Consider the following 13,209-nt stretch of genomic DNA (forward strand, 5'->3'; position numbering starts at 1 on the left):
CTTCACTTTTTATCTGTCCCATTTCTTTTCTGATTAATACTGATTTACCTACCCCCAGAGACATGGCACATACACAGAGATGGCACATACAAACTCCATATAGACCCTGGTAAAATTTGATCCTGGGGCCCCAGTGCTATCCATCATTTGCATTGTTTATTGTGAAGAGAACCATTTCATATTTTGTTTACAATTCACACTAAAGAAATGATCAGCTGTAAGGCTGATGCTTTAAATCATAGTGCAAACATTATGCAGGGCTTCATTTCTGTCTCCCTGAAACTATTTGGAAGGTTATTTTATCCTCACATGCTGCAGGGGTTCACATGATCTCACTATATAAATGAGGCATTTCCTGGCCTTTATATGTACTAACAATAGTACTAGTGTTTAGGACTAGGTTTATTGGGATCCCTAGGATGTAAACTAGTAGCAATACATCTAAGATATGACAGTGCTAAAAGCTGTTTGTAGACGTAAATTCTTTTCTCTAATTGCAGTTCCCCTCCACTGTAAATTGTATATAATGGCCTCTCTTGTTTTAACGACACAGACATCAGTTTACCAAATAATACATGTTGATTTTATATCTATGCAGAGCAATGTGTGCCTAAAAAAAAAACTGTCATCTCCTCATGAAGATTATATTGAAAATAAACTTTTGTAGGAGTATTAATATTTTACAATCCCATTGTAATTCCCTAGTATATATAAAGACACATTTCTGTTTTCTCTCTTATTTCTTCTCTTCCCTCAGCAAATTTTATTTTGCTACAACTAAAAAAGATGTTGGTAAATATCTCTTTATGTGCAGTTTAACACTGTTCCTGTTTACAGCTCAGAACAATGATTTTGAGTCATTCTTTGCCAGGGCTTTGAAGCACTCTTTATTGTAAATAGGAACCTGGCCAGATTTGCCTTGGATTTCTGCAGTCCTACTTACAGACAGTCCCAGATAAATTGACCCAGCACGGAATCTTTAACTCCTCCTTTCTTGTCTAATCTAGTTCCCCCAGTAAAAAGAAGAAAAATGCAGTGGTTGGCATACTTGAATGGAAGGAAATATTTATGCTGGGGTTGTATAAGGTGAACTCATTTAGTAAGACTAATTAATAGCCTCAGACTGTCTCATGGCTTGCACTATTCTTTCTAGACAACACTGCAGCAAACAATGTGGGGAACATAAATTTAGTGTCCTGTCTTTATAATTATACCACTAATCTGTGGTTTAGTAAAATATATGCCAATAGGGATTTCATTGTTATATAAAGCTTGGCAGCTAATCTATTGCATGATTTTTCTTTACATACTCCATATCTGAGAGAAGAGAACTTAACTAAAACGACAAGACATACCTTTATAACCCACATAGCCTTTTGGATATAGTGACACTCCAAGAAAAAAATGACAAATCTTAGTCCAACCCAAATCACTGCTGTTCTTGTGGCAGATAGCTTTGTGTCATTTAATGTTGTGGTGGCTCTTACTCCTCCCTGTATGTTGTCCAGTGTGGAAGCTTCTGACTACTTAAATAAAATGTTAGGAGAGTGGACTGCTTGAGGCAAATCTGCTACTTTTGGCATCTTAAGTGGCATTAGCCTGTGTAGCCACCGGTCAGGTCACATGGAGATAACATTTCTTTGTTATAAGAAACCAGCTGCTAAAAGCTCTATTTTAAGATGTGTAATTATGTAATATATATTTTGGAATAGATTGCTCTTTTTTCATTCCATGTATTATTTCCCTTGGATGATGGTGTTTTTTTTGCTCTGGTGCATTTGTTAGGCTTGCTACTATGTAGCAATGGGATGCCGATGACTTAGTATAAAACCTATGCCAAAATAAATATGGGTGCCTCCATTGCTACCTATCTTGAAAGAAACATGGGTGCTTACATTACTGCCCAATAGGCTCATCCCATGTCTACAGACCTGTGACAAGCATGTAGTCAACAAAGTGTGACAAAGTTTCAAAATATTATTTAGTTCTATGACTTGTAGGCTCAACACAGCAAACATCTTGACACCTGCATATGGTAAGGAATTCTACTATTAAAGCTTAAAATACCTGAAAGTTTACTATGCTTTAATTGTTAAAAAATCAATTCCAGACCACACGTAAAACAAATAGACTCAGCTATTAAGTTATAATAAAAAAATCGCTCTCTGAATGTTCCAAATAAAAAAAATAACTCCCAGAGAACCTAAAATCCTCAGTGAGAGATACCATGTGCTGCTCCATTCATTTGTCTTTTCCAATAAACATCCAAACTGTACATCCAAATGTTTACTTTAACTTGTACATTTATTTCACACACCAGTAGGTCCTAGTTGAATTCTCACTGCTAAATGTGTGCTGCTCTGAGATGACATTGATCTTTAAAATATACTTGTGTTAATCCTTCCCTGCAGTGAGTGGCAAGATCACTTAGAAGGCCAACTGAACGCAAAATTAAACAAGACTCATTTTTAAAGCAATCATGTTGATTAGTAAATACGTGTAAATCACAAATATTACCTTTAGAGATGAACAAATTGAATAACCCATTGTGCTGTGCATCTCTCCACACAGCTCTGACCTCTTTGGTTATTCATTTTCCTGTTAACAGATTGAGGTCTTATGATTGGCTGCTCTACTGTTATTATTAAACAGTATTTATATAGTGCCAACATATTATACAGCGCTGTACATTAAAGGGGGGGTTGTAGTGAAGTGGTTAAGTACATGCAGGATCTCTCACACCAGCAGTCCCTCTGCAAACATACAGAAACCCCAGTACACTAACAAGCCGTCCATCACCACACAGGACACCCCCCACCAGCAATCCTTTGTCACTACATAGGACCTCCTGGTCAGCACACAGGTAAGACCAGATAAATTATATCAACACCTATCCATGAATATAGGCATTCCTGAAAACTCTTCCCTGACCAACTGATCTTACATTAAAAAGCAGTCAATAGATCCCAAAGATTTAGGCAATTTAAAACTTGTCTTGAAAAGTCAAAGTTGACATAAACCTTCAGCTGCATAAACATTTGGACCCACATTTTATTTTACATACGGTGTTTAATGAAGATAACCCATGCATTTTCTTCATTATAAGCTAATTGGAATTTTCTGAGGATTGAGATTGCTTTGCATTAACATCACTTATTGTGTAGCTTCTATAAGTAGTAATTGCCAATTCCACTAATTTACCAGGCAGCTTGTCATGAGAAAACAAAAGAGAAGTTAATCTTATGGTTTATGATTCAGCAAACTATGATCACGTATTTCACAAGCTTCTAAGGACATCAGCGACTAAATTCTTCGAGCTAATCAAAAAAGATGCTATAAATATTCACATTGTGTAATATTCTTCTTCTCGAATGATCTGACAATATTTGGAGATGGAAGTCATGTTTTACTATATTTACTCATTACTTAAAATAGAAATGCTTTTTTTACACATTTTACATATATTATGGAGAACGATAAATGAAATAATATAAAGAACTCTAGGTAGATATAAATTATATATATAGTCTTATTAGTCATTTTTACTGTATTCCTGTCTCTCAGAATCAACAGAAAATGGGAAAATTCCCCATTAGACAGGAAAATGCTTTGGAAGATTTCCACCAATTTCAGTGCTAACTGTAGTTGGAAGAAATGGAATGGCCAAATCTCTCAAGCAACTGCCGGAGACACCATTAAAAACATTCTTGCCAATCTCTATTCCAAAAAGAATGTTTTATTTAATGCTGAGTTTTTGCTAAATCTAAATAATATAAAATGACATTTTTTATCAATACTGTAAATATTTTCGTATTTTACATCTACACTGAGTGCATGATGCAATGATTTTAGACAACCCACCAATATATGGGATTTGAATATTACAACATAGTCAAGTCACATTGATGAAGTGTTTTACTAATACATCCTGGTTAGTAAAGTCTTATGACTGAGCATAATACGTCATGTCTTACTGCATGGCATGATGAGTGATCACACTTCCATTGAATGCAGAATGTTAAATTTTTTACAGTAAATGTTTCAGTGGAAAAAAAAAACACTTCTACATATTTCCAGTATATTGTTTCAGAATAAGATTTACATACAGAAATGGCTGGAGTCATAAAAACATCAAGTTCTTCACACATCCCTGTACATGGGTCCCGAGTGTCTAGGTATCTTGCCTCCTGGTTTATTCAATAATAATCTGTGAGCTGCGTTTCCTATACTGTATTGATAGATGAAAAGTTCACATGTCTTTTATTACTGTAAACAAACAAAATTACATTATTACTGGTTTTGTTCACTCTATCCACTTTTGTATCACCTTCACAAAGCTTTGCATTCTCACCCACCACAACTTAGCATTTACCCTTTCTGACCACAACGTATAATTATTCTCTCTACATCTTGCGTTCTGTCATTAATCCCAGACCAGGTCAATGGCAGAGGGACCTCCATAATCTAAATGTCCCTGGCCATAGCACACCATTTGTATGCAAATCATACTCAAGTCTACCTTTCCACCTTTGGTTTGTCCTGTCCTGGATAAAGTTTCATGCTGTCTATCTGCCATCACATTATAGGTACTAAAACTGGGCCTGGATAAATGCCAAAACAACTGTAAATAACAAGCCTTCTCCCCATGCCACAGGCATGCTTCCTTGTTATCACCTTTATATCTGCACTCTCCTTCAGCCCCCAAATATAGAACATTACCCAAAGTACACTCCCTTTATATCCTTAGATACCACCAAGACAACTTCTGGTAAACACTTTCACTATTTCTCAACTACTTATATCTGGTATTCTACTAACTAGACATTGGCCTCTACAATCACTTGTGAATGGTGCAGCAAGACAAGACCATCTATTCTTCTGTGTTCTCCTCATCTGCTGTGCCTCTCTGTAAAGCTACGTACACACGTCAGATTTTTATCGCCCGATAATCGGCATCGGCCAATTATCGGGCGAAAATCTGCCGTGTGTACAGTCGGTGTCGTCCATCGTCCGGACGACCGACCTGCCGGATCCACGGACGATGGACGACAGCCGATCGTAATGAAAGTGAAGGGGAGAGCGCGCAGCAGGGTGCCGCTCCGTCGCTCTCCCCCTCCCCTCTCCATAGAGCATGAACGGTGCTGTATGTACAGCACCGTTCATGCATCGTGCACTCCCTTGTCGTTGGAAAGGATCGTGAAAGATCCTTTCCAACGACAAAAATTGGAAGTGTGTACGCAGCTTTAATCTCTCTCCAATTTGAAATTCTTTGAAGTTCTTTCGTAAAAATTACTCCATAGCCCTTACCCAATTATTTTTCCTACGATACACATAAATACACCCCTGCCCACTCTCCCCCTGCTTCCAGCAACTTGTTAATGACCTCCTAAACCATAACCATTTACAATACATGGCTCCAGAAGGCTTTCTTTTGAGTGAGATCAGAAAGGTTACAACCAGTAAGCTAGCACATTTCTATTATAATAACGTTGATCATTGTACTATGACAATCTATAATGTTGTCTAAGGCCTCCTGTTAGGTATTCCCAATTATTGCATAGTACTATAAATATGGATAGCTTTAAACCCCTTACCCTTTTCTGCATCCTAAAATACATGATTTTGTTGTGTCAAGCATTTCTTCCTGTAAACACATTTATTAATCAGGCTGTAATAGCTGAATGCTGCAATATTATGATTTTGTGTCTATAGCTGAAGGTGAATAATAAACCAAATCTAGCTCAGGTCAGAGCAGGTAAAAGCAATTATTCTTTTTTATAATCAGGTCAAGTATGCATCAGAAATAAGTCATCAACATTTTTCAAGAACCCAGCCTAGGATTAGTTGAATATACTAAGGGCAGGAGTGAAGTTTAAACAGGCATGCTGGCATGAACTACAATGTGGTTTTCACAGACACCATGAAAACATACAGTACTGGTATAAACAAACACAGAGGACGTCAGGGCTAAAATAGAAGCGACATGTAACAAATTAAAGGATCCCAACTTTTAGATTGTATGTGATTTTTAACTAGACGACATGAACAAGGTCTGAGCTACACTAAACATCAATGAGAGAGAAAAAGCCTCTGACATCATTATCACTGGGACTGGAAATCATGCAAATATATCTAAAACTATGTACAGACATAGGAAAAAATGTCATTTTACAAGAACTAATATTACAAAGGACTGAATAGTGCACAACTACGTATATGCAGTAACCATACGATGATTAACAGACCATGCCAGACAACTGTACAGACAGAAGGTGTGATTGGTAAGAGATTGGGTAGTGACTATGTCACTTCCTTTCCCCATAAATGTGCATGAGTCCTTAAGCTTGCAATCATTTGCTGATCTGTGTTTCCTCTGGTGTGCACACACTAGATAACACAAACTATTAAAAAAAAAAAGGGTGCAGCACCGCCTCTTAAAGTCTTGATCGCTGTGGAGCCTTTGTCACACATCCCGGGAGACCCTGGGGGCATTTTTTCCACCAGGGTGAAAGAGATGCCAATCTCACGCATTTGCTGTAAGATCGGCTCTCTTTTTTTTCCCCCCTTCACAGCAGCTACATCACCTAATCTCGCAGCTGCGCAGTGCGAGATCAGGTGACATAGCAAGAAGTCAAGAAGAAGACGGAAGAGAAGACCTCCTCCGCGCCGGGTCTTAGGAAGACAAATGCATTATTAAAGCGGAACTAAACTTAAAAAAAAATCATACCTACCTCTGTTTTCCCAGATCCCTTGACTGAAACTTTCCTCAACTAGGTCCCACGCCATCCTGAAATTCTCCTTCGTCCTGGTGCAGTGGAAGCACTGGGCGCCGCCATTTTTAGCCTTCTTCTAGCTATGACACCCAATCTTGCACTTCACAGGTGTTTTGATTGGGTGATGCAGCCTGCTGTAAAGTAGTAAAATGCGAGAACGAGAGCAAGCGCAGAAGGAGCACCCAGGAGCCTCCCGGGATGCGTGACGTATGTATCCTGGGGGGCTTTGCACTTACATGCAGTCTTAATCGCCACGACGATCAAGACAGAAAGGGGAGGTGCTTCAACCTTTTTTTTTTTTCAAGGGTGTTGCGGTTAAAAAAAAAAGATATATTTTTACTTTATATAAAAGGGATGTAAAGTAAAACATTTGAGTTTAGGTCCGCCTTAGGCATGTCAACATACATATGTTATTTAATTTAATAGCATGATTGTATTGTTGTACAAATATCATTTGTTAACTGTGATTATTTTATTGATTTTTCTTTAAAATTGTATATTACTACACAATAATATTATTACACACTATTTATATATAAAGCCATACTGTATAAAATAAATATTGATACATACTTCTCGGAGGCCCATGACCAGTATTCGCGCATTGACCATGTTTTTGTTCAGTCCCGTATGCTCCCCAATATTCTGGGGGCCCGGATTCTGTCTACACCCTGGTCTGACCATGACCCATTGGCAATACATCTTTCGGGCATCTTTTCTTCTTTTTTTCTCCATAATGGGGTTGCAATTTTGGTTTACTCATTGTTCAAACCACTGTTGTATATGGTTTTCTCCTTGTCACTTTGAACACTGAGGTCGTCAAGAATATGTTTGTACCCTGCTGACCCTAGTTTTGATAATTTTGTATCATCTCGTTTATTTTTTTTGTTGAAATACATGTACCTATTTTTGTGAAAATTCAATAAAAATATTGAAATATAAAATAAATATTGTTTTAAGTTATTATTGGTATTGTTGGTGGCCATAAAGCGTGGTTCCTTTTTCATTTATGGTACACACAAAATCATTCCAGCAATCCCATGAATTTTACAGTTCCAATTTTACACAGAAAATATTACTTTATGTAGAGAGATGAAATTACCCAAACTTAAAGTCGCTGGGTAAATGGTTTCCTGTCAGATAATCACTCCTAGTTTTCACTAATTGCTTCTGAAGATCTTTTATTGATCTGCTATAACCATTAAAAATGTAGTTGGCAAACATCAGCTTTCCACATATATACATCTAGAAAGAAAGATACAGAATACCATTAATCATTATACAATAGTGCACATGTCACCTGTTTTTACAATAATTTGTAAAATAAATAGCTAAAATATGAAATAAACTTTAACATTTTTTAACAATATTTTTAGTCTTCTTACATATATAGCCTTCAGTTAAATAATACCTAGTGATCCAGCAATGAATGTTCCTAATTATGATAATCATGTATATTACATATATGATGCAATGCACAGGACTAAAGAAGTTCAAATGGGCACAATGTACTTCTAAGAAGTAGTAAATGAGCTTTAAAAATCCATCACTGACCTATCTAGCTCTTGTACTTTGTAATTTTTTCCCAAATCCTCTGGGTTTTGGTCCAGTCAAGTTTTAATTTCTAAAACCTTGGACAAAATTGCTGTGTGTTTACATCAGAAGGCTGAAGGACTGTCAAGTGCAAAAAAAAGTAAGAGGAGAAAAGCTAGGATTTCCGTTCCTCTGTTGTAAAGATGAATTTCTCAACACTGCTCATACCTACAGATATAAGTGAGCACATGTTTACTGCTTGCCCAGTAAAGTAAATTCAATGTTCTCTACCTGTGTAGTAATAACAATTTGATTATAAAGCATTGTCTCTTTGTACCACTCTCTTGATCTTTTTGTGTCTACATGCTAGTTACAGTTAGGTAATCTCTATAGTGGGCTTTTCCAATCTACATGAACCACTCAATATACAAAGTGGTAACGGTTCATCAGCTGTACCCAGTAAAACTACAAACTACATTTGTAGAGAATGCAGATCAGATACATAACAAATATAATGAAAATTACTGACAATGATTAGGATTATAAAGAATTGCTAGTATAACTGTTGTGTACTAAAATATGTGAAGGACGAGCCAATCCCTGCCTACCACAGTCTCTAAATATTATTTTCCTAAACTAGAGAATGAATAGGAAGAAGAGGATTTGCTCTCCAGGTAATAATTACCAAATTTGCTCTTACCATTTATATACTGGGGGGGTCAGAAAACAAAAGGACAAAGCACAAAGCCAAACTTTGCACATTAATTATTATAAAAAGAATTCCTAATTATATTTAGACTGCAGGAAAAATTTTATTTATGGATAATGGGGAAAGCACAAAGTCATTTTATAATATTTATTTGCTTCAATAAATTCCTTTTATGGTTAAGTAGAAAAACAATTTAATGAACTTTATGCACCTAAATCACTGTAAAAGCAAGTCTCTTTAAATAATTGTTCAGCAAATGTTGTTGGTGCCTTTTCTAATACACTAGAACAGTAAAATGTGTTAGAATGTAGGCCAGCACAGCTAAATTCTCCTCATCTGTGTACAGTAAATATTGTTGTCAGTCAGTTTCTTAGGCAGCAATACCAAACATGACATCATTTATTAAAGAAAGTATTTCTAATAATTTGTTTGGGAGTAATTACAAATTGCTCAGGGTGCCAGACATTAACTGTTTAACCTACATTTGTTCGGTCACTCTGTGGTAAAGTTCAACTGTGAAGAATAGATTCATAGTGCTGTCTTCTTAAATACAAAAAAAAGTTGGCAATATAATGTACAGGAAATACAGCATGCCCTTTCCTTATGTGACAGTGACCTGGGAGCTTCATTCTTCTAGAATGATATTAGTAAAGACATACTGCCACCCAGTGGACAATATAATGAACGCCTTACAAAACTACAGCATCTGAAACTTATCAAAATAAATATCCACGCTACCACTGCTAATATTGGTTCCTAAAAATGCAGTTTGCCTGGTTTGAATGTTGGTCCTAAAACTTCATCACTTAAAAAATTGCTAACACACTTAGAACAAGATAGCAGATCATTTGAATCAAACTTAGATGCATGCAGGGGTGGACATGAGGAGGTGAAAAGTGTGTAACAAAGGGTAACAGGTACCCCAAGACAGTTCAAAAGGGGGCCCCAAGTCAGTTTTGCACAGGGACCAACTGTTGACCACATCCACCACTGGCTTAACAGGTTTTTTTTTAACGTAGCAAATGAAATGTGTTACTCTATTCACATGTGTTTAATAATTAAATGATTATGAGTCAATTATAAAAAAAACTCCAATTTCTCTAACCCTTGTGATATCAGTAATTGTGAATAAGTTATTCATAGACCATACCAGAATCATTCCAGGTGATGCATTGTGCCGCTGAACAAGCAAAGGTTCCTTGTGACCAGTGTACATATTGCAAGTGTTGATATCATACTTCAAGAGGCGGAAGGAATCTAGTCGGCTCTGTAATACAAGATAACAAGTTTCTAACTGTTTCAATTTAAAGAACATTTTTGGAGACAGAACATCTGGTCAACAGTAGAGTATTTCCATCAAATAATTTTCAAGGGAGAAAGCATGCGCTGAACATATTTAAGAGAAAAAGCACCAGGAAAAGTATTAAATGTATCTAAATATAATATAGCACCTCTAATCAGATACAATCATACAATTATAATCTACAATACCACTAGAAATAAAACAATATTTGGGCCAAATGAGGGTTTTTACCTTTTCTATCTTTAATGTCAGAGAGGAACACAATTACGCCAATTAAATCATAAAAAAGGAAGTTTGTGTGCAGGATTGTTGCACTTTACCTTGAAACAAAGACCATGACTATCAGTTGGATATTCATGAAAAGTATTGCTTCTAATAACTTCATCAACAGCTCCTCTCCTGATTATCAGTACTTTAATTAAAGGTGGTGCTATTGTTCAGGTCGGACCATTTCTATTCTGGGGCCAAACTGCCTCTTGTCCAACAAGAACCAAGAGGACAAAAAAAAGTGGCGATGTGGAATGTGAGTGTAGTGGAGGATGAACAAATCCTGCAGGCCAAACAAAAAGGAATGCTGAACCAGATTTTGAAGTTGAATGATGGACAACTTTGCCAATAGAGAGGAAATTGAGCACAATTAAGCAAGATATTCCTAACCAACTTTCTAAACTAATTATTTTCTAAAAATGCTAAATAGGAAACTTTGTGCACTTTTTATATGCACTGGTAGACTCAGCTATTTAGGCAACTTAAAAAGACAGTTAGCAATTGTTTATGATGTCTTTTGAATCCAGAGATCCAATTTAAATGGGTCTAATATTTTACATGCCCCCTAAAACGTCTTAAAAGCACTACAGTGTCTCTATACACACCTGCATGCATGGCATACTCCTGTATCTGTTCTTCTTTTCATACAACTGATCAAGCACATCTGGTTTGTGATGTTCTTCGGTATCAAGGGATGACGCAACATATACAACAATGATTTGCTCTGAAGATACCAACTTATTGTTAACAAGCTGGTCAAACTCGAGGTCTGTGACACAGGGGACCTGGTGGTTACTACACCTACATATGCTGCCTTCCTCGCCCAGCAGACTTTTCTGTAAGACCACAGGGCAGGTGTAATGTGATGTGTGCCATAGCTTTTCAGATTCTTGTTCAAGACTACAGAAAGGAACTGATTGTGCTGTTTCAGGTCTAACAAAAGGAAAAAAGAAGGCAAATAGGTATTCAGTTGGGGTGCACAAATAAAGAAATGACACGCTAATCCATCAATATAAAAGAGATGAGAATGGTATTTTTTGACATCTATGATGAATGGTGGGTATTTTGTCACACAGTGCTTATATATAACTCCCATAGCTACATTCATTCATTTATGAACAATAAAATCCCTATAGCAACGACAGCAATTCAAACTCACTCCATGAATAGTTGTTTTTTAAAGCCCTCTGAAAACACTTTTCACTGTAGCATTTTTATTTATTTGAATTACCATTTAGTCAAGCTAAACTCATCCATATTGTGCTTCTGAAACCATGCAACAAAATGTACAGGACCTAAATATATGCAATGTAGCACTATAGGTTCTCATGCAATCAGTAAATGTAAGAATTAAGCAGCAAAAATGTCTATAGTTTCCATGTATGGTTTCTCCAAGAACTGCTTTGTTGCATGGTTTCTGAAGCACAATACCCAATTCCACGACAATATCCAGATACTTTGCATGTCAACATTATGCCTGTGGAAGCCTGTTTAGGCAAAGCATGTCAGGAAAAACTGAAATGACAGCAACCAACTACTGAATATCCATATACTAAAAAAATGTGCTAATAGTATCTGTATAGGGTGTATAGTTCAAGTACTAAGTTCCGTGTAATTTAAGCTTTTGTTGCCTTTTTGTCATATCGCAAAGTAAACCATTTTTCCATGCCAAAAAGCCCTCTCTCCTCTATCCCTAATTTTTTTTTATTAAAAAAGGAGCAAACTGATGTAGGTATGCAGAGATGCCTTTATTTATGAAGAAGCCTCCAAAAAACTACCCACCACAGCCAAATCCCAAGCAATATGAGTGCTTCATCATTATACACAATGTTTCCGCACTTATTAGTGGTAAAGCTTGGCCCACTACCTAATTCTTGTGTATTTTTGTAAGGCAATGAGGTTGCCTTTCATGGTATTGGGCAAATAGGAGTGCTAGCATTCACCTTTAGCAACAATCTCTGACAGTAGCTGAAAGTGTCAGAGTTCTACGTGTCAGAACCAGTCATTTAGCTGCTGCAGAAAGATTTGGTAGGCAGCTTTAGGAATGTCCAGGCACCTTAGGTTTAGGGAACCCCCTAATACTTGACAGATACTTGACAATAGAGATGTGTCCGTGACTAAATACTGCATAGTAAATAATAATTTTTTTTTTTTTTTTAGTTATGACTTAGAGAAAGATTAGGACATTTTTGGAGCATTCATACAGAAGTTCAGACACTTCTAATAGTCCACACATTCTGTAGTGTTAAGTAGTGATGAAATAATACCATTACTTACCCTGACTTACTGACAATATTTAAAACAGATTCATTTTTGTTAAAGCTTGCACTAGCAGATGTTCGCTCTTTTCTAGTGCTTGACAATGAAGAAGGTCTGAAGCAAAAAGACACAGATGCATTAATTACAGTATATTCAAGTTGTGCAAATATACAATAAAATGGATAGTTGTATGTATACTGTCAAGACATAATTAATGACTATGCTTTATGTTCACTATACCATTACAGCAAACACTATTACACACAAACTATATACATTACACAAGTAAAATTGTAAAATATAGATAATATTGGCACCATTGGAACACCACTGCAGTTTCCATTTCCATGTACATTAAAAAGGAA

General features: G+C 36.4%; 1 protein-coding gene across 1 annotated transcript in view; it reads right to left on the minus strand.

Moving 5' to 3' along the window:
• Positions 1 to 3,049: 3,049 nt before the first annotated feature.
• The window catches only part of LOC140323873 (uncharacterized), a 16,565-nt gene continuing 6,405 nt past the window's right edge, over positions 3,050 to 13,209 (minus strand). The window contains exons 7-11 of the mRNA XM_072401273.1: positions 12,863 to 12,958; positions 11,191 to 11,518; positions 10,166 to 10,282; positions 7,876 to 8,018; positions 3,050 to 4,266 (exon numbers count right to left, since the gene is read on the minus strand). Coding sequence (XP_072257374.1) covers positions 4,224 to 4,266; positions 7,876 to 8,018; positions 10,166 to 10,282; positions 11,191 to 11,518; positions 12,863 to 12,958 — 727 coding nt within the window. The 3' untranslated portion in view covers positions 3,050 to 4,223. The remainder of the gene's footprint in view (positions 4,267 to 7,875; positions 8,019 to 10,165; positions 10,283 to 11,190; positions 11,519 to 12,862; positions 12,959 to 13,209) is intronic.

This window comes from Pyxicephalus adspersus, chromosome 2 (genome assembly GCF_032062135.1).
Source record: "Pyxicephalus adspersus chromosome 2, UCB_Pads_2.0, whole genome shotgun sequence".
Lineage (NCBI taxonomy): Eukaryota > Metazoa > Chordata > Amphibia > Anura > Pyxicephalidae > Pyxicephalus > Pyxicephalus adspersus.